Source organism: Melanotaenia boesemani, chromosome 23 (genome assembly GCF_017639745.1).
Source record: "Melanotaenia boesemani isolate fMelBoe1 chromosome 23, fMelBoe1.pri, whole genome shotgun sequence".
NCBI lineage: Eukaryota > Metazoa > Chordata > Actinopteri > Atheriniformes > Melanotaeniidae > Melanotaenia > Melanotaenia boesemani.
This window is the reverse complement of record NC_055704.1, coordinates 13,882,110-13,909,614: the sequence shown is the minus strand read 5'-3', so window position 1 is coordinate 13,909,614 and position 27,505 is coordinate 13,882,110. Positions and strand designations below refer to the sequence as shown.

The 27,505-nt window shown below is 37.7% G+C and overlaps 1 protein-coding gene across 2 annotated transcripts in view; it reads right to left on the bottom strand.

The window, feature by feature from the left end:
• Window positions 1-27,505, bottom strand: part of camk1da (calcium/calmodulin-dependent protein kinase 1Da) — a 67,861-nt gene that overhangs the window by 3,849 nt on the left and 36,507 nt on the right. For both annotated transcript variants that reach the window (XM_041977954.1, XM_041977953.1), the window contains exons 3-9: window positions 25,513-25,587; window positions 14,222-14,360; window positions 13,695-13,821; window positions 10,615-10,690; window positions 7,188-7,300; window positions 496-574; window positions 281-368 (exon numbers count right to left, since the gene is read on the bottom strand). In XM_041977954.1, coding sequence (XP_041833888.1) covers window positions 281-368; window positions 496-574; window positions 7,188-7,300; window positions 10,615-10,690; window positions 13,695-13,821; window positions 14,222-14,360; window positions 25,513-25,587 — 697 coding nt within the window. The remainder of the gene's footprint in view (window positions 1-280; window positions 369-495; window positions 575-7,187; window positions 7,301-10,614; window positions 10,691-13,694; window positions 13,822-14,221; window positions 14,361-25,512; window positions 25,588-27,505) is intronic.

Genomic DNA, 27,505 nt, shown 5'->3' with positions numbered 1-27,505 from the left:
AAGACGTTCAAAAGGTGATGTATTACCCTCAAAACATATTTGTTTGTTCAAATACAAAAATAAAAGTAGTTTTTTCATTTAATGTTGGACCTAAAGTCGTGGAAAGTGGATGCGTTTTTTGCATTTTGCTTCTTTTGCCTGCAAATCTTAGGGAGGAGATAAAAGATTGAGGAGTAACTCCTGACCATGCAGCAGACAGGCTTTTATCACTGAGTCAATTGAGGAATGAATGAACAATACAGTCTGCTACAGAGAATAAAGTCCAGAACACAAAAGTTACCCTCCATTTGCTTTTGGCGAAGTTCTTTCTGATCTGTCGGCTGACCGACTCATGGATGTTCTTGCAGAGAGCCGTATCCCCAGCAATCCTGAATATAACATGAATAAACACACGTGAAGATAACTTCTCTGATAACACTTCTTACTGTACATCAATTACCATGTTGACTGAATGCTTTATTGCATTACCTGTGTTTGATAGTGTGTCTTACTCACCAGGGGTGTCTGAGGGCCTGCTCGCAGGTAAATCTCTTTGCTGGATCTTTTTCCATCAGACAGCTGATAAAATCCTTGGCTGAAACATCAAAAAAGCCCAAAAACTTCATTAAGTTTTAAAAACATCAACACTATTCATCATCATCAGTATTAAAACAGAAATTTGTGGAATAATGCAAACAGGATCTGAGTCAAGTAATGATATCGATGGTATTTCAGACATCTACTCAAACGAGTTTAAGACTCTTCAGGCGTGAATGCTAATGTTTCTTTGTTTAGCTTGGAAGGACGAACTAGCACATGATGAAAGTCAAAGCTGTGCAATATAGTGAAATTTTACCATAATCACAACATCTACATGCACAACATCAATAGAAACAGAATCAAAAGAAAAGAAAAGAAAAGAAAGGTAAACTCATCCACTGGTGATAAAAGTTTGGTTTTCACAAACTGACTGACTGATTTGAAAACAGGAAAAAGAATATACAAAAGAAGAGAAAATAAAATAAGTCTTTGTCCAAAGGGAGCGGGAAGAAGTCAGGGCTTGTTCAATCCCGCCCCCTTAGCTGCACACCATTAACTGCCTCAAATGTATTTGATAATATACTTATAATATCCAAAGATCTTTGGATCAATATAAATAAAAATAATTACAAGAATAATGTCATCATCAATAATAGGAACAATACTTATATTTATGTATTCAATAACCATAATAATACATGTAAAATAATCATACTTATAATAATAATAATAACAGTAATAAGTAACTTTACTTTGGGTATGATACGGACAGCCCTTTTATGCACTACTGACAGTCAGTAAAGTGTATTTTTATAATAGTTTCCCCAGATCTCAATACAGTAGGTGACATATGGAAGAACTAGCACCGGACAAAAAGACCTAAGATCCGGAGAGATCCAAGCGGATAAAAGTCTCCGTATCCGCGGCATATCCTGACTGTTTCCGGGGATATACGGGAAGATCGGTCTGTAACAGATCCTATTATAGGATACCCTCCATATACACATCTATGGCAAATCCTAGTATAGGACATGCCACGGATACACATCTGTGATAGATCCTAGCATTGGATACCCTCTATATACAAAACTTTAAGAAATCCTAGTGTATGATATTCTCCGTATACACATCTGTCGCAGTTAAACCTCCGTCCTTCAAACGTCACGATCAACGGCAATGTTGCATTTAATTTTAAATATGTCGTTGCCTGTCTTTCTGTCTTGATTACCTTACTTACATACTTGATACAGAGTGAATGGTGGATAACATTATAAAAACGATTTAGGATAGACTTGCTAGCTTGATACACATTTAATGATCAGAGTGAATGGTGAATATTATTTCTTGCAATAAAAACGATTTAGGAAACTATCTGTGACTGAAACAAATTGTGGCATCATCCTGTGGACACACACAAGCTGTAAGAGCTTCACCCGCCCTCTGAAACGTTTGTGTCACGTAGCTAATCAATCATCTCCCTTCTCTCCACTATTCAGGTCTAATACAACAACTGCGGCCGACCAAGCTGCAGGTTCCGTGTCAGAGCAACGCGTCACAACGAGCCATATTAAATAGTCCACTCAGCTGCTTCTTGTGAAGAGTGGTCGTCTTGTTGCCTGAGGGTTTGACCCTCTGCCTGTCAAGCTCATGTTGAGTTGTCTCTGAGCAAGACACCGAACCACAGATTACTCCTGATGAGTCGTGGTTAGCGCCTTGCATAGCAGCTTCCACCATCAGTGTGTGAATGTGTGTGTGAACAAGTGAATGTGATGTATAATGTAAAGCCCAGGTACATTAAAGCGATATATAAATACTTCTACCATGGTAACTGACAACCATTTTGTCACCTTATTGTTGTTATGGCAGTTGGCAAACATTCACCCTCGAGAATGAACATCTAGTTTTTAGTTTCTGTGATTTTTCTGTGGTGCCCAATAATTAATGTTTTTCCATTAGTAGTTTTTATTTAATATTAAATGTCCTTTTTAAAAGTCCTTGGACATTAAAAGTATCTAAATTAGAATTTAACACTCCCCAACATATTCAATAATATTTTCATTATGTGATATTTATCGTGTCGATGAAGAAAAGGAGTTAAACCTGATAAAAGTCTGTGGTTTCCTGAGAAAACTACAGGGACCAAAATGGAAAATAAGGACATTTATATCATTAATTGCTATGATACTGTTATTCATGAAGAAGTCCAAATAATATATTTTAAAATACAAAATTATATAGAGAAACAATAAAACATAATACATTTTTAGTTTAATTTTTCTTTAGATTTTATTGATTTTTTTGTTTTTTTTTTTTGTTTTTGTTTTCTCCATATGGACAAAATTAAATTAAATAAAAAAAAATATAAACTAAAACTAATGAATAAAATGCATTAAATAAAAAAGAAAAAAATAATAAGTAAAATAATGCATAAAATTAATTAAAAAAAGAAAAAACTAATAAGCAAAATAATGCATAAAATTCATTAAATAAAAAGGATATAACTAATAACTGAAACTAATGAATAAAATGCATTGAATAAACTAATGACGATTAATTAAAAATTAAATGTGAATTTAATCTGGAATCCTCTGCTGAAACAGAAGATAACTTTACTCCATATTTAGTTTTTTTTCTTTAGGTTTTTGTGTTGGCGTTGATGTGCTGGAGTGATCTGTTTTTTACAGCTCCTCCATTCTGGCAGGGTCTCTGGTCTGGTCTCCTCTAGTCCTTAAATTCTTCTTAGTGTGGAAGACTCACCTGAGACCAGTGTTGGAGGACATTTATCAGTTTTATTGAACTGGTTTTGGCCTTTGTATTGGTGGAGACGTTCTGGTGTTTCCGATTTAAGACATCTCCACTGAGAAGAGGATTTTGGCCTTCTGAAGTGCACATCTGATGTTGAGTCCTCCTCTGGTCTAGAGACTTCCTGTGGCTGGAAGTCCACTCCTGTTCCTGAGACCTGAGATGATGACTGACCTTGTTGATTTGACCTGGATTCTGGGTCTGGCTGTGGTGCAGGCTGTGAGACTTCCTGTAACAGGAGGTCCACTTGTTCAGAAACCGCCTGTGGTTTTGAGTCTGCTTGTGGTTCTGGGACTTGAGATTCTGAGTCCACAGATGGTTCTGCGAGCAGTTCTGGTTTGAACTCTGCTTCCACTGAGGGACAGCCTGGTTCTGATACCTGATCAGGGATCTGAGGGTCGTTGATGGCAGATGCCATCCTGAACTGGACAGTAAATTTTGCCACCTTCCACTCCAGATTTTGTATCGTCTCCTCCTGAGACTTCAATTTGGATTTCAGGTCTTGGTTGGCTCGGATCTCTTTTTCCAACTGTGTCTTTAAATTTTCCAGGTTGTCAGGGTTCTCCATCTTGGCTTCTACCTGTATGAGGTCACTCTGAGCTTCTGGGTTTGCTTCCTCAGGTGACTGACCCTGTTCCTCATTGTTCTTGTATTTCTTCAGCTCCTGTTCATAATGCTTTCTGAGACTGCATTCTTTCTTCCGTTCCCGGTCTGCATCTGCAAACATTTTCCGGGTAATTTCAGATTCTTTTTCAGCTTTAATTCTCTTCTCTGTCTCCAAAGTGAGAAGCTGATTCTTCTTCTGCACCCGGTTCTCAGATCCTCAACCTCATTATTCAGGTAGTTAAGTTGCTTTCAGCTGGACTGAAATTCTTGTTCTGCTTTCATCCTTTTGTCTTTTTCCAAAGTAAGAAACCGATTCTTTTTCTGGAGCCTAGCTCTGAGATCCTCTACTTGATTTCTCAGATAGTCCAGTTGTGTTTGGTATTGTGATGGTGATCTCTGACCATTATTTGCAGGATTTGGGAACCTGCGTTCTCTCTGTGGGATGTTGGCTGCACAGTCAGCAGATGTCTGGGATTGTGTCCCGTTATTCCTGATGTCTTGTGAATGAATATACGCAGAGTTACCAGGAGTCTGTTGATAAGACTGCTCCTGGACATAGCCAGATCTCTGAGCTTATGGGCTCCATTTTAGTTTCTTCACTATTGTTGCCAAAGGTGAAGATAAAAGACGCTGGATCTACGTCTTCAGGCAAACCCAATTCCTCCTCAATAATATCACTCCAGAGTTTTCCTGTCAGGGCCTTGTTTTCCTCCATTTGTGTTTTCTTGGAGTCAGACTACTTGATGTTTCCAAAAAAAAAAATGTCCAAAGTCTTTTGAAAAGTTGAGAAATTTGATATTTCCCAACACAGTTTCCAAAGATTTGTTGTGAACTGTAATCTAAGATCTACGTTACAATCTGTTATTTTTGATTGTGATGTTTTTTGCTACTGTGTTTTCTATGTGTCTGATGTGGGGTTTCCAACTGAGTTTACATCTAGTATCCCACCCCAACTTTATTTCATTTACATTTTCAATAATTACATTACCAATTTGTATATATTAATTATCTTCCTTTTTATAATTACCAACTATTATTACATCAGTTTTCTATATATTCAGTAATAATTTATTACGATCATCCATATTTCTAATTGATTTAATTAATTATTTATAATATTATGTCACTATAATCATTTCCAGAGTATCACCAGCAAACAGTATTAATTTCAGTAATTTAGAGACTTAAAATATGTAATTTAAATGTATGTTAAATAATTTAGAACCTAATATTGACCCTTGGGGGACCCCACAAACAATCTCCATATACTCAGACATGTGTTCACTATTTGTACAAACTTGTCTCTCAGAAGGATGACTGATCCAGTCCAGTGCCGCGACCCTCATGTCATACAGATGCAGTTTCTTAATGAGCATTGAATGATTTATTGTATCGGAAGCTTTCTTGAAGTCTATAAATATACCAACTGCATGTTTTTCTTGATCCAATGCATTTATTATTTCTTCTGTTACTTCTGTCAATGCCAGTGATGTACTTTTCGCTCTAAATCTGTACCGACTCTTCAGTTCAGTATTTCATATTGATTTAGGCAGTTTTCTAATCTGTTGTCAAAAATTTTTTTCAGGATTTTTGAAAATTGTGGGAGGAGTGACACTGGTCTGTAGCTTATATACAGATGTTTATTACCTTGCTTGAATAATGGTATTACTTTGCTATTTTCATTTAATGTGGAAATAAGGTGGTTTGGAACGATAAATTGCAGATCTAAGTTAATGGTTTTGAGATGACATCGATAACTCTCTTAACCAACACCATATCATTACCATCACAGTCCGTAAAGAATTTTTTAATACAGTTTTTAACAGCTGATTTAACCTCCAACTCATGTACTGCTGAGAGAAAGATGGAGTGAGGATTATTCTTAATCAGTGTTCCACACATGGCGTCTCTTCCTTGGTCTGAAATTGTCGCTGCCAACTCTGGTCCCACATTCACAAAAAAAAGTTTCACTCTATTAACTACGTTATTAATATCATAATAATCACCATGGTTATCAGTAAAATATTCTGGATACATCATTTTCTTTGTCCCACCTTTCTTATCGCGTTTAATATGTCCCAGACACTTTGTATATCATTCTTATTCTTATTTATTAATTCAGTTAACTTGTTTTTATAGGTTTTATATCTATTTTAATATCTTAATTTAATAAAATGTATTTTTTTCTTAATTTAATTAATATTTCTATGAAGGTAATTTTTCTTGTTATCCCTTGGTTAACCATTGACAAGTTTTATATTTATAACTTTTATTAATTACTTTAACTGGACAGTTTTTATCATATAATGATTTAAATACATCAGTAAATTTACTATACTCCATGTCCACATCCTCCTCACTATAGGCGATATCCCAATCTTCTGACATCAAATCATTTTTTAGTGCAGTAATTGTATCCCCTCCTTGTTCGTAATCCCTTATAAATGACTTTACTTGCTTTTCTTTGGTACTTTGTCTCATTATTGACATCAAAATACGCAAATACAGGTAAATGGTCACTAATGTTATTGTATGCCATTTATCAGGCACCACCCTCTCAATTCAAATAGGCCTATCACAGCAGACTTCTTTAACCTCTAATCACATCCACTCAATTATTCAATCAAGACTGAGAACATGCCCACATACACTCCATTGTAGACATGCCTTCTTATTTAACAATGACAAATTTCCTAGGAGAAACACTTTGACAAGGAATGATTGACATTACACAAATTACAAAACAAACACTGGATGATGGGTGCCCATGATTCACCTTTGCACACAAGAGTTAACATGAAGCTTAGGAGGGAGCTAGTCCCTCCTAACAATCATATTCTGTTCAATATTATTAGTGAATATATTGTCTATTAAGGTTGCCTGGCTGTGATTCTTTGGACTATTTCAAAGTGTTTTGAGGAAACCTGTCATTTCTGGAAACAAAAGCCTTTACCTGAAGGCACATTAACCCCCCCAACCCCCCCACTCTACACACACACACAAACCCACACACTGGGCTGGAGTCTCAATAGGTTATGAGCTAACACAACACTGGCTTTACTCCCAGGTTTTATACATAACTGTGGTGGTGAAATATGACTCCACTCATTCACACATTTCCACATATTTCCATTCCCAGCCGATGAGGTCAGATGCTGCGAAGGAGATGAGGTGTGTGGTCCACATGTGGCACATGGTGGAGAGGATGAGGTAAATGATCAATGAGGAAGAAAACAACAAATAGGAGGAAGAAGGCTCACCTGAATCTGATATGTCATCCCAGTACGGTGCGTCAAACTCATAGTCGGCTTTCAGGATCTGTTCAAACAGCTTGGAGTCGTTTTCATCGTAGAATGGAGGATAACCACACAGCCTGCGGACGACAAGTTCACAGACATCGATTCATTTACTTTATCTCTTTTTCAATTTCCCAATGTGCCCCAGTGAGAAATGGTGAATTACAGAGTTATGTTTGTGCTGCAGAAGAAACCTAGGATGACACAGCATTTACAGCAAAATCTATAAAAATCTAAAACCCACACAAATTTTTCTTTTTTAAGTTTAAATGCCCGCCATGTTCTTCTTTGTATCTTTGTTTACATTGCATGAGTTTATGCACGTCCCATGTTTTATTCCCTGCTTTGGGTGTATTGTTACACCGCTGTTACAGCACCACTTACAGGACTGGCATATATACTACAGCGTTTTCAGTGGTTTTGTGTGGACACACACGTTTCTTTAAACAATTCTGTCTTTCTGGAAAAACAAATTCAGTTCAGTCTCCATGTGGATGTAGTTTCCTGCAAGCCTGTCAGAGACCGCATACAAATGTTAAATGATAATTATGATCTCATTAATTTATTAATAAGACATTGAGTGAGTATATTTGATAAGGATTATATAACTTAATACTCAGTAAAGCAAAACAAAATACCTTTTATTATGGACTTCAAGCATGAGCAGTAGTTAGCCATACCACATTAATCACGTTAACACAACATTAGTGGTTTCCAGTTTGAGTGAACACAAATGAATCTAAGTTCCAGTTTGATTCTTCATAATGAGCAAACTGAACCAACAACAAAGCTTCTGCTCAGCCAAGAACATCATCTGCACCTCATTACCAAAGAGCTGGATGCACCAAGAGAGTTTCATAAAAACTCATTAAAATGCCATTCTCCATCGATACACACCAAAAAACTGGAATAAAAGAAAAACACAACAGGAAGAAAGAGAAGAGGACTCTGCCTGCCGTGAGGAGAGAAAAGCTTCCAGTCTGTTTTCCTGATTTTCTCATTTACTTAAAGACCTTCATGTCACTCTGCTCACACTACACTTCATCTAACACACACACAAAAAATAAAGTGAAGGAGTGACAGAGTGGAGCAGCCACTTACCATATTCTCCTAGAAACATGAGACTACAAACATACACACACTAAGGTTGGTTGGTGATTATCATGGTTGATTACCTGATGTGATCGTTCCACCTGAGCAGCAGCTAAAAGCTAACAAAGTCTGAATCCTGACGTTAATTGTGCTAATTGCCAGCAGGGAGGTGCTCTTTCTGTCTCCTTGCACACAAACACACACACATCTATATGTGTACAAACACACACACACAGTCCTTTCCACCAATGTGCTTACCAGTGTATAGGAAAAGCTTGGTTTTAAATGACAGACTGACACACCTGGTAATACAACAAAAAACCCTAATTAGTTGCTGTCCTCTGTGTCTCTGACACCCATTAGCCTGCTGCTGACCTTTGACCTAACAACATCTTAGTCAAGTGGAACACACACACACACATAAATGGAGAGAAAGATGCAGTAAAACGCAGAGTGGTGGTGTTAACGTCTACAGCATTGTCCACACACTTGTGTTCCTCTTTTATCAACCAGTGAGTTAAGTACACTGGCATTGTTTCCATTGTTCACGCTCTCTCATCACATGCCCTTACACACACACTTGTGAGAGTGTGGGGGCGAAGCAGCAGAAGAAAAACAAAAAGCAGTTAAAGTGGCGTCTAGTCCACAGCTCCATGTCCTTACAAGGCCATTCACCAGAGCTCTATCTGACTCTGATGACTCTGCTTGACATTGTCATCATCATCATCACTCACAGAAACACAGAAAACTAAAGCAACTGTCTCAATATCACCTCAACAACAGTAATGTTCTACTAACTGTTGTACCAGCTGCTAATAGAAAGTGCTTGATGCTTTTAAATTATTTTGTGTGTTAGCTAACATGGAAGTGAGCCACTCTGAGCGATATATGTGATTTTTGTATTCATCACCTGTATTCTAGTATGTAGAGAAGGATAGTCAATCTAGAACTGGACACAAATGGCAGGTTTCTATTCACTAGCAAAGTAAACCTTAAGCAATCTTTTGAAAAGTGGCAAAATATAAATGTGAATTGGAATGTGTAAAACCAGCAGGGTACTGACCCTTGAGGACCAGGGTGGGGGATCCCTGATCTACAGCCTTATTCTGCTATAAAGAACACTTGGTTTTACCAGCAGATGAAGATCTTGGAGCTGTGGCATGAGGTCCAATCACAAGGTTATTTCAAACAAGGCTACACTTAAAATCTATAGCCAGAGTAAAGACCACATAAGGAACTCAATCAGTAAAGCTTGTCAAGTGGAAATTTCATGTGATTTGTGGACTTTTCTGACAACTCACTTCTACAGTACTGAATGGGACTCTGATACTAAAACAGGGGATCAGATTGATTGACTGCTTGGATTTATCGATGAAACATCATCTATGTGCAGTTTCTATAAGGCTGCTCGTTAAGAAAACATGATACACAATAACATTTGCAATATGGGTGTTGCACATGTTGATATGTCAGTAATGATCAGTCTTACTATTCTGTGCAGCTCTTGTGGTCGTGTAGTAATTTGGTGCATTGATATACATTAAACATGGTGCATTTGAACTGGTAACAGGCAGGATGTAGTCAAATCAGTTCTACTGCTCCAGTACAACAAAAAAGAAGGAATCAGCTATCTACAGGGTAAAAGAAAAGAAAGTATAGAAGTCAAGGACAGCTTTAACAATGGTCCTGTTCTATTCTAGGGTCCCATTAAGCTGTGAAGCATCAACATGCACATAACTACAGCCCTACAGCTGAAGTAACTAATGGAGTTCCACCAACATTTACTGAGTTACTTTCTTGCTTTGCTAACTCTGACGGTTTGGGGGAAAAGGTAAAACGACATCGAGGAGTCAAGAAGAATGAAGAATTTTCAACAATGAAGGGTCAGTGATTCCCATGCACACACGGCATAGGTAGGCCCTTACTGGTTAATTAGTCATTTATGCTTTTCTATTACTTCATATAAAATGTATTAAACTACCACCACATATCAAATCCAGCAGAGTGGGAAACACTACAGAAAGAAACTAAACTTAAATGCTAAGCTCAATCTAAAATTCCCACAATATTGTCAAATCAGAGTGAAGGGTGGGTAAACTACAAGTATGTACACAGCTTGGGTTTCAAATCAACCTCCTATATGAGAAGTCCAAGGTATGCCCATAAATATTTAATATTTCTCATATTTTTGTCCCAGTTGTCTGATATTTAATACAGTGTTAATGAAGTTTATGTGCTCCCCAGTTAGAAAATGGTAAACTGTGAATCTCACAACTGAGACTGTCTGTTTGGTACTTACAGGATGTAGGCGATCACTCCAATGGACCAGCAGTCCACTGCTTTGCTGTATGGCTTCTGAGCGAGAACCTCTGGAGCTGAAAGAGGTGAAGACAATTAATTAGGGAGAAACTTGATGAATAATTTTCCACAATTTTGAAGCAGACTGGTAATAAAACCTTTAAGTACACTTAAATGTTCTCCAGGAAAAATTGACATGTCTTTTACGTGAAAATGTAATTGTTTAATGAGTTTGAATACAAATAAACTATGCAGACAGTTCATGTCTGTCCAAATCAAAATCACATGCCAGCTTGTTTATTGTAGGGGATTTTCTGCATGAGCTACAGGTTCTCATGCTTCCTAAGAGCTCTAACTGAAAGAAAAAAAAGTGCAAATTGTTAAGCGTTAACTTTAGAGGCACAATTTCTGCTGTTGATGTTTGTAAGGGAGTGTGCCCTGGCCTGACCTTCCTCTGCTGCTCATTAAAAATGACCCTGATCAGAGCAAACTGCTGAAAACAGAGCTCACTTCAAGCGTACATGCACATGGCTAAATTTTGCAAGCTTGCACACAAATGCAAAACCAGTAATAAAGAAATATCTGCCCCCATGTGGGACAAACTATAAACGGTGCATACTTGTGCTGAATCACAGACTATATATTTGTCTATTCTGAGTCACAGTGAAGGTGTGTAAGTCTGTTTTTATTTTACCGGATTCTAATTTAGGACATTTTTACACACTGAGGTAATTGTGTCTGGTGCTCACCACCAAAATAACTCATCAAAGATGTTACTTGTATGGACCATACCTTTTAAATGCCATCTAAATCATTTCTACTCACTTTCTTGCATGTTTTGACACTGCATGTCAGCAGCCAAACACTGGACAACACTATCAACTAGGCTCTGTTTCAGCTCATGATATGTCCTCCCTCTGCTATTCCCAAACAAACTCCTGATAGTGCTGGCAGGCCGTGGGGTGGCTTTTCAAACTTTTCTTCTTTGTTTTACTGTATCTAAAACTATAGATTTTAAACAATAAACTAAAAAGCCTTTACACTAAGGCTGCATAAGGTGGAAGACACATTATTGTCAGGTCAGATTTAGTTTAGGGTCAGGTGAAAGAAATAACAAGCAGACTTTAAGTCAGTAAATATACCATTACTTCCCTGCAACATATTAAATTTATGCATGTCTACAAAAGCATGGGAAAAATAAAGCTCAATATTCAGATCTGAATTTTATTTATTCATATCTGTCGTTATTTATAGATCATTTAATTTAGCATTTATCTAAATTTAAAATCTATCCTTTTTTATTTTGAATAAGTGAGTGACTGTACATTTGAGTTATTATGATCCAAAGTTTTCCAAAAGTTTTATAGTATGTGAAGGATGATAAAATAATTTGTGTGTAAACAAGATTAAACACAGCTAGGTTTCCGTACAGCTGGTTTGCTATCAAAATCTGTTGTAATTGTTCAACGTTTATGTATCTATCTGTCTGCATTTTCTATGACTGACTTGTTTATGTGCCGTAATAAAACAAATTTCAGAATCACATGCAGCCACAAGCAACTTGTTACTGAGCTTTCACCAACATCCATCTCCTACAGTAACACACAAACACAGAAATGCTCATCAATGAAATAATCTGCACTCAGAAAATCACATAAAACAGTTTCTAAACATAACACACACACACACATAATGTCACACCACACATAAACTGTTCTCCAGATGATCTGTGATGAACAAAGAGGATGCAGGAAATATAAAAGGTGTCAGATGGGAGCAGCATGTGCTCGTTGCTTTTTAGAGCCGTTTGTTGGATTGACTTCTACAGAGATCCAAAGAATGACAATTCACTCCATATTTACTCTACAGTGTAAGTACACAGTGATGAATGAGAATTTATAAACAATGAAAAATTTCCAGGAAGAAAAAGGAAAAACAAAAAAAAAGTCTGTTCTCAATTAGGCTGCACACATTAGCGAGTCTAGCTAACTTTGCATGGAAACCACATAGGAAGTCCAGGGCTATGTTTGGGGACAGGGATAGGAACTTGATGATATCAGAGTTAAGAGTAATTTTAGCTGCTTTATCTAAAATAAGGTTGTGGGAGAATAAAATCAATAGAATCATACTATATTGTTTTATATTTCATGTTTATAAAACCCAAATACTTCAGAATTTTACTTCACTCTATCTAGAGTGTGTTTAGGCCTTGAAACAGAAGAGGGATAAAAAGCTGCTGCAAGCCCTGATAGCAGCGAGTAACAAATCTATAACAAGGCAATGACTCAACCCAGCACCCTCTACATTAGAAAAGTGGCACAACACAATATTGGAAACATAAAATGGAAAAAATGACTATTTCTTTGAGATTCCAGAAGGATAAATACAGGCAGACGTGGGAAAATTAGACTGAATATGTAAGGGCAGACTTTGTATAACTCTGTGTTAGGTGTCAGGCACTCATCTTTTATTCATGCTGGATGGGGCATGTAAGAAAATATTAATATTCTATTATTGAAAATATGCTCCTTACTCAAAGTAACAGGATGATGAGACTGTTTGTACATACATAATATTTAAAAGAGCATGTTGGTGATGATGTAAGCACATACCGCAAAGAACAATCTTAAATGGTTTATTTGATAAGGTCTGATGTTGAGCTGACCTCAGGATTACCCGGGACACTTGAGGAAGGTGGACCCAGCTAGTTCTCTGCGGATGATTTTCATATATTTGTGTACTTGTACATGTGAAATTTTGTTCACTTAAATATTGTTTCCAAATAAAATCATTAAACCACAGTCTCTCAACTCTTTTATGAACCAGTGACAAACACTGAGAAGATGGTTGTTTAATGAGCCTATATTAGCTTAATTAGCTAGCCACGGTTAATGAAAACAGCCAGCAATGTTTGTGATGATCTATCGGTATCGCTGCTTTTCTTTCTAAGTTAATCAGAATTAATAACCCGCCGTTTCAGAAATACATTTCTACTGGCAGTGTAGCTGAAATCCTAATGTTAGCTAGAAGTGGGTGAAAAATAATCATCTGTTGGAGGTGAGGGAAGTCTGACTGGCTTACCAACATATCCTGGTGTGCCGCAGGCTGTAGACATGACATCGCCGCTGCCCTCCATCTTGGACAGACCAAAGTCACTGATCATAATTTTGGACTCGTCTTGAGGATTAAAATACAACAAGTTCTCGGGCTGGAAAAAGAAAGAGATAGTTTTCTTTCTCTTTAATAAAGATTTTTTTTAATAGATTACAGTTTGTTACTTCTGCAAGTTTGTGTCAAAATCTAAAAGAAAACCTACAACTTTAACCAGATCAGTGACTGAAACAACTTCTTTTCTTCCTTTTAGGCATTGTAATGCTTTATTGACTTCACTCTGAACAGTTCTTTCCCCTCTTAACAGCTGGCACACGCCATGCTGACCCATAATGCACTGCATGTGTCAAGCCACTGGCCTTACCGCAGCAGTAAGTCACAGGCTGTCAAGGGAGAGCAAACCACTCTAGATTTAAAACGGAGGGAGGAAGTGTGTATGTGTGTGTATGCATGCATGGTGAGGAAGCAGCTACAGTGTGTGTGTGTGTGTGTTTTACCTTCAAGTCTCGGTGAACAATGCCCATCTTGTGCAGGTAGTTTACAGCATCCAGGACTTGCCGGATCAACGTGCTTGCATCCTTCTCTGTGTAAAACCCTTTTTCCACGATTCGGTCAAATAACTCTCCACCAGACACCCTGCGGACAGGACAAAGGGTGTATATGTGGAAAACCATGGCTTACACACACATTCCTGTTCACACACAAAGCTGGTAAATTTATGAGTGGTGGAGGTTTCCAGACAAGTGTGTGCTGAAGCTGCGAGCCATGTGCTACCTCATGCAAAAACACACACATAACCAGACTCATACAATTCCAGCATTCACTATATCTTTGCTGAAATAAGCTAGTTTTGCATTGATTTAATCTAAATAAATTCTTCATATTTTACAATTTTTAAAGCTATTACATTAGCTGTAGAAGAAGGGAAAGAAATATTTGTAGCGCATGCCTGTTTCTGAAAGAACAAAAATCACATTTGGCTTTAAAGTTAATCAACAAAGTTCTTCCCTCTGGCAGATTCTTCAATAGCTACTTTTATGTTTTATGACTCTGGACCACATGAAATAACATGTCTACATGTACATAACATACAGTTTATGCAGGTAAGGAGTGGCTCGTCTCCTTGAGGACAGACGTGTGGCTCCCCCTGCTGGAGGATCATCTCTTAGTCACCTCGCAATGAAGCCAAATCTTAATGTTTGTGTTAATGTTGCTGATTTGCAAGATAGATTTTGATAAATAAATAAATAAAAAAGTACAAATATATGCAGAAAACATGTACGCAGTGTGTTTCCCGTAGTACTACAGTAGCAGTTGTGCTACTGTTGGAAATAATGAGAACAGAAGTAATGAAAGTAGTACTAATAACCAGCTTTGAACCATAACACAAACACAAATGTGGATACACACACACACACATTGGGGCAAACATGAACATGGAAAGTTGCCCTGTGTATCTGTGCATGTTGTCACGGCAACAGATCAGATTAGAGCCTGTGGAAGTTAAGCTAATGAAGTTTCTGAAAGAAAAAAAAAAAAGAAAAAAAGGGATCAGAATTAATTGCTAATCCTCTCAGTCGCTCTTCAAAGAGGGCAGCGACTCGCTTGGTTTCAGAGGCAGCCATGTCTGAGAGTGACAAGAAAGGGCTAAAGACACACAGTCACACACAAACACACACACACACACACACACACAGCAAAGGGGATATCAGCCACCAGGCTGCATGGTTGCATAAGCATTTGCGTAAGGAGACCGTGGCAATCGGACAGAAGCTCCCACACAAGCACACACACAGAGAAATACAAGGGCAAGAAACCATACACACATTATAAACATATTAACAACACACACACACATACAACAAGATGAGAATGAGAAACAAAACATAGATTTCAAATATAGTAGAATCACGCATCCAAATTAGCTCCACTCATCACGTCTCATCTGATAAATCATTTTTTGAAAAATCAGAGGAAGTCAAAGACCACCAGACCAAAGGGTGTGCCGATAATACTCCACTCTGTGTTCAATATCGCTTTAGCCTAAAGAATTTTATCTATAAAAAGAGAAATAATCTGCACCACCTGCGGTCCTTTGAGTTTAAGCTGCCAGATGTTCAGCATCATACTTGCAGTCTCGTCTGGACCTGATCCCACTGAGACAGGTTTTCCTGCCCAGAGACATTACCCTCACCCTCCTGTGTGTTTAGATGCAACAGCTATTTTTATTGCTTCATGGAGTGTGCTGGCTCTTAAGAGTTGTCTTATTGGACACTCATTAATCACATTAATGGGAGGAAAAAGTACTTGCTAATTCTTGGCAAGACCTCAGTCTGTTTCTGATCATACAATACTGTGTAAAAGTCTTGAGCCATCTTTGATTTTCCAGGAAAGTACAAAGTAGATGCAGAAATGTACTAATATGTGTGAAGACAAACATTGTGCAATTTTAACAAGCTTAAAGGTCAATGAGCACCTTTATTCTTTAGCACAACCTGAACCCTCTCAAGCTTTCTTGTAATTTCTCTAAGCTTCTTCAGGAATAGTTCCTCAGGATTCTTGAATGACGTTCCAAAGCTCTTCTTTGGATGAACCCACAGTGCATCAGTAATGTTTAGATTCGACCTCTGAAGAGGATTCATCAGTTCAGTCCAGCACTTTTGTCATTTGGCATACCTCACTCTTTTCCTTGTTTTTCTTCCCTGAGAATGGCCTCTTGACAGCTGTCCTTTCATGGAGACCATTTTTTATGACACTTTACTAAACCTTAGATGAATCAACTAAAGGTGCAGACGCATCTCTGAGATCCTGTCAGGTCTTTACTGGGTTTTTTCCTGTTTCATAATGTAGATATTTTTACTCACATTCAATAAAAGAAACATCGTGCTGAGATATATCAAGCTTATAGTTCTTTGGGTACTACATTATGTCTGTCCAACTGTGTTATTGTGTTATTTTTTGTGCATGCAGCTAAAGAAATTTCAACACAAACACATTTACTGGATTATTAAATGACTTTGTGATGATGAAGTGCATCTGACACTGCTGCTTCAGGATGATTTTAAGTCCTTTTATTGATGCTGATGTGATTTTCCTAAAGAAATAACTGTGATGGATGAGTTTGCCTATCTTCAACTTGCTTCAGTGTCTAAGAAATATATCCAGGAGAATGCAAACAAAAATTCTGGATGACGAAAGACCAATCAAATGTGCAGTTTCTGGTTATTCTCCTATTTAGCACCATATAACCTTTGGAAGATCTTTTTACACAGGCGTTTTCAAGTTGACGTGCCTTTGTGCGCATTATGTGTGGAAGTACAGAGGCAGCATTTGGGGTTGAAGTTGATCTGCAGCTGTTGCTCCTCTGTTAGGACATTTTTTAATTTATTATTATTTTTTTTTTAGTAGGTTTGAACTTCTTTCCCTTTGTGGACAGAGCAAAGCGTCGGCTGAGCTAGAGGAGAAACAGATTTCAACACAACACCAGTACATTTGAGCAATTTAGGCCTACCTGAAATGTTGACACCCATCCTGAGCCTAAGTGATTGGCAGTTGACTGGGTCCTTTCTCTTTCTGGCATGATTAGTGCTGCATGTGGACACTATTTGCAGTGAGTGAAGTGCATAGCCCCCACTTGCTTCCCAGCAGCCTGGGTGGTGTTCATGATGAACAATACATCCGGGCTAGCGCCTACAGATTTAAATCCAAGGATCTCACTGACTTGGAGCTTCAAGCCTCAGTTTATAATAACACACTGATTTGAAGGTGGGATTGAGGTCAGTTTAGCACTACAAAATAATTGAGAGCATTATTTTAAGGATTTGATGATCACACCTGAGATCTCATCAGCTCAATTGTTCTGGAGTACTGAAAAGGAGTAAGAATAAAGAAATGAAGAGGAGATTTATGACAAAGCGTGAACCACCAACGTCAGCTTTGCAGCGGGGAGGGGGTACTGCTGCTTTACACATGTTAGGGGTCTTTAGAGGGGGAAAAAATTTAAAAGGCACACTCTTTATCTGTATGTGGACTTATTTCAATTAGCAAGCGTTAGAAAGGTGCTAAATAATCCAGAAACCTCAGTACTTTTTTTAATTCAAAGTATTGCAGATCAAATGGTGCATCATTACTCCATCCTTCCTTCTCACTGTCCCCCAATCTTTGTCTCCCCTATCATTTGGTAGCGGGCAGGCAGTCATATTGCTCGCTTGAGATGATGGTTGTGCATTACTAATGACAGGAAACCTTTATTTTCTGTGTGGGTGTGAATGTGTGTGTGTGTGAACAGACTGTTCATCCATGGCAGAGATGAAGAGCCATTTTAGTCTTCTACTAATCACAGCAGAGAGCCGGTGATCTGACCGGAGTTATCGAGCTGCTGCAGTCATTAGCTGCCTTGGAGGGAGAAAAAAAAGCCCACTGCTGCACTAACACCTCCAGTTTGCTTTCTTTCATCTAGACCTTCTTTGTTAATGTGAACACTTAAACCAGATTAAGGCAATAATATGAAAACTTTCATGTCTTATTCTAATTGTATTAAAATCATAATCAGTGTAAATTTAACCTCATTAACACAATTAGATGGGTATTATGCAACATCAATAACAATTTATTTAGATATTGCTTGTTTTGAATGTGTGTAAGCACCAACTTAGCTAATAGGCTGTTATCAAATCTCTCCACTTCTCTTTCTTATTTAGGAGAATTAGCAAAACCCTTATGGCAATTTAGGAATACGATCTCAAAATGATGAAATGAATTGATAAAAACTATAAAACCTATTATGTCATGCCATAATGTTAGAAAAGTGGCCACAGAATTATCCTCTTTCATTTCTCTTTATTCATTCAAAGGACAATAAACTACTAGACATGATGACGTAGGACCACGCCCACCTCTAAACCAATCAATGTCAGGTTTATGGTGGTTCAGATTACATAGAGCCTGACGAGAACACAGATATGTTATGTAAAGGTTTGGTACAGAAAAATTGCAATCTTGAACCAAGCCGATCAGGATTAAATACACACAATATAACAAAACTGTTATAAACAAACACTTAACTATATTGATTTGTTTTATAGTTATAACTCACTCATTCTAATATAACATACTAATTATTTTAAATTATAGGGGCTTCCAGAAGAGACCTGATTTTATTCTCTATCTTTCCTTACCACTGTAAAATTTACCCCAGAGTATGCGTAAACTCTCTTGTTAGAGCACAGAGATATGCTATCTTGTCGCTGTGATGCTATTAGGACTAGTTTCAAAATGTGCAAACTAGGCTCAAAGGTGCTACAGAACACTAATGTTAAAAGCTGCCCTGTTGCTTGCAAAAAGAAACTTTCATAAGCTGTCTAAAAACTTGATATATTTTCTTCTGAATCTTTTGAAAGCCAATAAATCTGTTTATATTTCATGAACAACAAAACAGCATCAATTAAACATCCATGTTGCACTTGGTTGCATTGATTTCCATAGCAGCATGGACTGATTGCCTCCCTGCAGATGAAGTTATGCAATTCAAGATGTGATGAACAGAAGCAAAGGAAACGCTGTCAGACTGTATTGATCTGCTATGCTGCAATCACAGGGAATATATTCAATTTGTTTTGTTCTTATTAGATTTCTGCCTGTTGAAACAGAGAAGAAAAAAGACATTTCAGTAACTGCTCATAATTATAACTAATGAGGTTACTTACTACTGCAGCACTCAGCACCAAGGCAGCAGTTACACAAACCTTACTTACTGATACAAGTTTCCAGAAGCACTGCTGACTTTATGCTTTGGTGTAGCACTGTTACTCTGCAGCTGCTCTCTATTTATGTTTAATTTTTTTTATTTTGCCACGATTCTCTAGCTACACATATAACAAGCAGGTGCTTGGAACAAGATGGTAATACGATATGGAATATGTGGAATAAAACAAGCTACACTTCTACCATTATCAGTCAAAATTTCAAATACTTATGAGGTATCTCAAAATATCCATAAGCATCTCTTAGTAAAATCATATACACAATGAGTAATTGTTTAATATACAGCTATGTGAAAGAGGAAATAAAACTTAGGACATGATTTAAATAAATAAATAAATAAACAAGTCTTGAAATGAATGCAACCTCAGATGCACAACACATGGCATATTATACAATGTTGTTAAGCCAAACTGCAGTGTTTGAAGCAACGTTGTGTTAACACAATGCCAAGATAAAATAACATAAAATATCTTACAAAAGCAAGCGGTACTCATCAATCTGAGTAGGGTTGTAAGGTCGTTTCCAATCAGTTTGGAGTATTTTATTCTACACTGCAAAAGATTCATCTCAAGTGGAAAACTTTCAAGACAGTTGTCAATTTTCCCAGGAATGGACGTCCCAGACAGTTCACCACAAGGTCCGACTGCACAAGGCTGAGAGAATTCATAAACTAAATTTAAGACCTAGTAAGAAAGATGTTTTTTTTGTTGTTTGTTTTTTTTTAAGCTTGTCAGAGTACATCATATTGGCAAAACTATGGTGACGTCTTTCTTTACATGCTTGAACATCAAACCAATATTTCAGAAGTGACCTAAAAACTTTGTACTTCTGACTAATTTTGATGGCGAACTAACAGTCATTATGCACGTTCAAGGCTGATAAAATGCACTTTACAATTTTATTTCCAGTCCAGGGCATCATGCAACAGCTGTGTTTTGTTTTATATCACTGCGTCACACACCAGCAACTGAATGTCAACGTGCACCATGGCTGATTTAGAGAAGAAACCCAGGAGGACATTATCAGAGGAAGCGAGGAAAAGAAAGAGAGAAAGGGACAGAGGAAGAGTCAACATCAGGCTGACTTTTACTAGCTGGAGAAGGCTTAGTGAAGAGACATAATGCAAGACGGGTACCAGGTTAGCCTTCGTTATGAAGCACTTCGTTGTGAAGTGCAAAAGTCTGCCAAAGTTCAGTAGTGCTGACATTCCATTCTTAATTTGTGGGGTTTAACATGAGGTTGACCTTTCCTTTGCAGCCTTAACTGCTTCCACTCTTCTGGGAAGGCTTTCCACAAGGTTTAGGAGTTTTTTTATGGGCACTCCGTGCAGGCCAGTCAAATTCCCCCACACCAAACTCGCTGATCCGTGTCTTTATAGACCTTGCTTGGAACACCTGAATTCAACGATGTGAGGAGTTTCCAAATAATTTGGGCAAGTATGTATGTAAAGTTGTAGTATTAATAAAAAAGGATGCATTTACTTGTGTCATCATCATCTTACTGGTGCTGGGTAGACAGTATACAGTAGTACTCCAATAACTTCAACCTAAGGGTTACAAATGGATTATACATTTTATGCTAACAGCTGCAGTTCTCAAGGTTATCCTAAAATGTGATAACCCACATGTTACCTTTGACCCTGTAACTATGGAAACTGGCCCACATTGAGAAAACAGATGGCACCTGAAAATAAAAAGATGGGAAGAAAGAAAAAAATGCATGTGAACAGGAAGAAGGCAAGAGGTGATGGCGATGGAAATAAGCTGTGAAATAGGGAATGAAAGCATGTGAAGTGAAAGAAGCAGAGGGCAGATGGTGTTCGAGATGAGAGAAAAAAAAGACAAGCAAGAGAAGGAGGTGTGGGAAGCAGACATAGGGTCTTTCCTGTTACTGTCTGTAGCAGTTTGCCAGAACTACCACCGTCTTTGCACTTAATAACAAAACAGCAGTTTCAGTCTAAGCTTCATGTTTAAACTGTAATTTAACAAAGCTTGGCTCATCATAGCCGGACATGTGTGAATCAAGTCAGTCATGATTCTCAACCTTTACTTACACTGGTGGGAAATGTGATGATTTTCCCTTTAATGATTTTTTATGAGCAATTTAAGCTGCTATTAACTTTCATCCGTGCTCATACTTTATCGAGTTAAAATGAATACAAAAGGTGTAGTGTAGGGATGTCACTGTGAAGTCGATTAGGGTAATCTTTTCCATTGTGTGTAACAAACAGTAGTAAACAGATTAAACAGGTGGTGGAAGCAGAAGTACTATGTTAAGTGTAACATTAACATTAGGCTTAAAAGCTTAATCAGAATTAAAAGACCTGTTGGAGTCTGACCAACAGAAGGATTTCAAGTTACGTAACAGCATGTTGATTGAACTTTAGCTTTGTGAAAAGCTGAATTTGTCCCTCAGTTTACCATCTGAGTATCAGATGGTAAACTGAGGGTAAACTTATTTACATTGATTAGCTACCAAGCTTGCCAGGACAAAGAGATTAAAATTAGTTATACATAGAATTACGACTACTCACCAAATTTACATCAATTTCTGGTGTAAAGTTATTGCATAGGTGCACAGTTTTCTACTAATGATGTTGATGTCTGAAAATGCAGATGAATGTGAGCCAGAAAACGTTGTCACAGGAGATGCTTTTGTGCCCATGAATGCAACATTTCTGGTATTTAATCTGTTTTTTTTTTTACTAAACTTGTATATGAACACTGCAGTGTAGGGTATTAGATGTTTCGTGGAAATTTAATCACAAGTGGTGATATTTAACCTGTCTTTCTGAGTAAATCCTTTTAGCATTTTGAATTATAATTATATAGCCACAGTGTTCATTCTCTTGTAAATGTCACACTCTTGTATTTGGCTTTTAAATATACTGGCCTTAGGTAAAACATACTATAACTAACAGGGTTAACAAAGATGTTTGTTAGACCAGTGTCTTTAATCTAGATGATAAATGTCAAATCTGTATGTAGCAATCTGCCAACTACTGAACATAAATACCATTAAATACTAGTCTGAAGTCAAACTTCTAATATCAGATGTGGTCTGACTTAACTATGTCACAGTATCCTGTTAACTTCCATCCATTTTTACTGTACAGTTATCTTGTGATAATGGGCAATAACTGAACTGATTTATCAAACCTTTATCAACATATTAGGCTCTGCATGGTGTAAACATTTTTAATGTGTGTAATCCACAACCATGACTTCAACCAAAACTTGACTGGATTGCTTCCAGCAGAAATGCCAAACATCCAGTTTAGCTTCTCCTCTTATGTAAGCAGCTCTAACCTTGCAGAGAAGGTTAGTAGGACACCCAGGGGTGAACCATGGGCGATTTCTGCTTCCCTCTACTGACCATCAAAGCAGGGATGTTACTGATGTAAAAGAGGCCTAGTAGCTGTGTGGTGTGTTAGTATGTGTGGGAGGATAAGTAGGTTTTCTGTGTCTGTATGTATGTGTGTGTTGATGGGTAGGTGGGCGGAAAGAGGAATAAGATTTAAGTTTGAGAAAAACAGAAATGAGGTTTTCTGATTTTTTTTTTTTAACTGATGTTTTATGAATGCGTCATTAAATATTAACAAATCCCATTTTACATGATCAACTCTTTAAGTTTGAAACAATTCAAATACTTAAATTTGCCCTTACTTTTTCTTACAGACATATGTTTTATTAATTCATCAAATGGGATTAAATCAAAGAGAAACAGCACAAAACAAATGAGTACTGATTTTTTTTGTCTCTACTTAAATACCAAGAGATCCGTCAGGATAAAAGTAACAGCTGAGGACTCAGAGGAGAAAAAAAACAGAAACATAAGATGAACTTCAACTTTAGAAAACACTGCATTGCTCAAAATATGTTCTTATCTTTGCATCATGTTTCTTAAGGCAAAAAAATCATGGTGTACATGAACTAAAGGGGGAAAAAAACTAAAGTAAACACCATGTCAACACACTAGTTGAAAAAAATACATTGTGACTCATGAAAAAAGAAACTGTTTAAGTATCATTAATTTGTACATGTAAAATGTCTCAACAGTGAATGAAGATTGAGACTTTAAATTGTATTTTCCTTCTGCTCATTTACTGTTAATCTGGCACCTTAATAAAAAGTACAATGGAGGAACGACACTGGGCATTATATCTGTGGTAGATTAAAGCTTTATCAGGAGCTTACCACTACAGATCACCTGATTACACCAGGGACCCATGGAGAGAGTTTAGGGGTCTGTTTTTATCAGTTATGTAGCTGGAACACTAATGCTACCAATCAACAACCAATTAAGAGGAAGCAGGGCTTGTTGTCTCACCAGGCAAGTGAAAAACAAATACCCCTTTCTTTCTTTTTTTCCTTGCTTCCTCCGATGATTCCTCTTGGTTTCTTTGCTGAATCAAGCATGTTGCGTGCCACTGTGTTGATATCTAGTTCCTGGCGTGTTATGTGGTGCAGTAAAGTAAAACGCAGCTGTCACATGATGTACCAGGATGCTGCAGGGCAATGACAGCCCCAGGAATGTGTCTGCCATCAAAAGGAGTAAGAAGTACAGAGTTTTAAAGTGGGAAACTGACGTGGTATGGCTTTAGATTCCTTCTTAAATAGTCTTTAAAGACATTTCCAAAGAAAACTACATCAGTTTCAACAACATGTTCTTAGAATGGAAGAATGTTTGCTCTTACATTGATAATGGCCAGTCTAGTTGTAAAATTAAAGGAAGCACCTTAATTTGCAGGTAAACACCTAAAGAAGCCCATAAAGGGGTGTAAGACTGACAGGATGTGTACAGACACAGACAGAAGTGAGACAGGGATGATGGAAATGTAAGTGGTGTTATTAACCAAGAGGGCAGGTCATAACCTCCATCTCCTAATAAAAAAACTGTTATAATAAATAGCCACTGTTGTAGAAAATTTTAATTAAATATACGTACCAATGAGCCATTTATCACTGTCAAATGAGTTGGACATTAATGGAGTGATATTACTTGCTATTAGGGTATGAGTTACCTGGCGAGGGTGCTTTAATGTGAACACGTGTTGTCTATTATACCGATAGTGTCAAAAGTAGGGCTGCAACTAATGACTATTCTGATAGTCGATTAGTCATCGACTATTGAAACGATTAATCGACTATGTATCTCCTGATTATTAAATGGCAACTTATTTCACTTTCAGCTTTTAAATCTTGCATGAGGTTGTTTAAATGATGTGTGAATTAAAAAGACGAGATCGACACTTCATTCAAAAATACATCTGTTATTAAACTTTGCAGCCAATGTTTACAAATCTTACATGTACGTAATTTATTTAGTAAGTGTAATGTGAAGTGCTCCCAGACTTCTGACGTACTCTGCCGCCGTTTTGTTACCTGGTCTGCCACCATATTGCAACATGAGCAACTCTCAGCAGAGATAGGAAAAAGATGATGTCTCACTCTGTAGGTTTTTTTTTTTTTGCCAACAATAGTCGATGGTTAAATTTATTGTTGACTATTTTTATTGTCGACAACATCAACTAATCGTTGTGGCCCTAGTCAAAAGGACCAGCTATAAAGCGACTTGTTCTTCAGGTGTATATGAAAACTTTATATATTGTGTGATCAGCTGGTTTATTGCATCCACAACATGTGGAAGAGTGCAGCTAATGGACGGCTGTGATATGCCCACCCTGTTTCCCAGCTCCCACTGCAATGTTCTAGTTGCAAATAGGCACAAAGTCAAGAAAACCTGCACTTTTGGTGGAACAGAGTTAACCACTGAGCATGGCTCCAAACAATTGCAAAGGTCCTCTTACTAAAGCATCCAAAAAGCACCATCATGTAGCTGTAGAATGTAGAAATAAATCTACATGGTCATGAAAGATTTATTCTCTCTGTAGGTCACGATCTGCAACAGAAACTAGAGCAGCATTTGTGAGCAGGATTGGGATGAGGGAAGGCCACTGATGAAGTACCTGTGGATGAGCTAAAAGCTTAAAAAGCTTCATGTGAAAGAAAGAAGATTAACTCACAGCTGCATAATCAGGTAGAGGTGGTCGGGACTCTCATAGATGTCCTCCAGTGCCACAATGTTTTCATGCTTGATCCTGCAGAACAAAGACAAACAATCAGAAAAGCTTTTTAGTTCTTACATCACGCTAAATGACTTTTAATCCTAATGGCTGCCCCTGAACTACAGAAATGTTGTGTTGCCACAATGTGTCTGGCACGATCTCACAGTCAAAACAAATGTTCATACACTGACAATCCAGACTAATAACCAAATGTGTTTTCACTTTTCAAGCAACAAAACAGTCTCACATCAGGACTGATTTAGCAGCAGTTCAGTATTTGATCATACGGTTGTTTTCTTTATCAGCCAGTAGAGTTAGCCTATTTTTCTTACATGGATCTTCTTTATTTCCCTCTTTTCAGCAAAATCACGTGTGAAGACTATCCTGATATGACTGACAGCTCTATAACAGCTACTAAATGAACACCGAGGTGAGATTTTCATGTCACCTGCTTCATTGCTAGCAGGACAGCTTCCTTCTAGTGCTTCCTGTGGAGGCTGAAATGTGGTTGTAAAACTGTTACTGAAAGCGATGATGATTTTGACATTTAATTTTTCACTACCAGGCCGGCACAAACTCGTCAGGAATTTAAACCAACATACCATAGATTAATGTACCCCAACCTTCCTTTTTATTCTCTCCTTAAACCTTCTTCTCATTCCTGTTGTTTCTTCTCACATTTCTCCATGGTTACAGCACAGTGATGAGGGCGTTTCAATGCGTGTGTGGCAGTGTGTAGGTGCATGTTCATTAGCCCAATGCCCAATACTTCATACATTGTAGAAAGGTTGATCTGGTGTGTGCATTTGGTTTAATCTTCTTCTGCACTGTAAAACAGAGGTAATTGCCCCAGGTGTATCTCACACACACACACACACACACACACACACACACACATATATATATATATATATATATATATATATATATATATATACACACACACGAGTACAGGTTGAAAGAGATAATGTGTGTATTTAAGCCATGCCTGGGATAATGAAGGCCTGACAGAAAACAGTCGGAGTATAATGACAGAGCGGAGTCAGAGTGCATTCACAAAAAGCCTTTCGTACAATACAGGCTTGGTGCTGCACTTCGGTGCTCATTCATGGATTTCTGCTACAGTCGTCCTCGGTTACAGCCGTGCACAGCTGTGTGCACACTGACAGGTATCATTTTGTGTTTTGTGCTATACTTCTTTCCATCTGTAATAGATTAATGTTATGTTTAGTTTGGTTATTTTATTGGTCATTTAGTCTGAATTTCTGTAGACAACCACAGTGCAGGGACACAGTTCAGTGTCTGTCTTGTTTTCTCAGTAAATGGATGTCTTCATATTGCTAGTGTCATTTTTAAACTGTTTTAAACAACAGATGGTGTTTGTGAACGTTCTGCAATGCCCACCAATGTTTCCAAATTGTAACTGGTACTTGTGAACAGTGATAAAAACAAAATTTATGCATGTTATTTCAGAGGGATCCATAAACACCAGCAAACTTTATTAGAACACATGACCATACTTATAAACGTAGCTGCAAACACTGGTTCAACATTCAGCTGGATATGATTATAAATGCAGCTCTATACACTGGGGCGCATTCACAGAAGGGACTGATGATGAAAAAAACAAAAAACAAAAAAAACAATAAAAAGCAGGAAACTGTGAAGAACATTGAGCTCATGTTCTCCCACTGCTGCTTTGACCTTGTATCTCTGTGAAAGCTCACAAGGAAACCTCACTTCAATTAAGCAGACTAAACAGCTACATGGAAGTCATGTTTTAGCTGCTGGCTAGACCCGACAACCCCACCTCTGGCGCCAACATAAGCGTAAGTGGTGGAGTAATGTTGCGCTGCTACTTCAGTGGTGGAGCCAGGAGTACTGGTTCTAAGTTATACTGGAGCTGGTTTAGGAGCTCCGTTTAAACCAATTTTACAGCAACACTTTCACA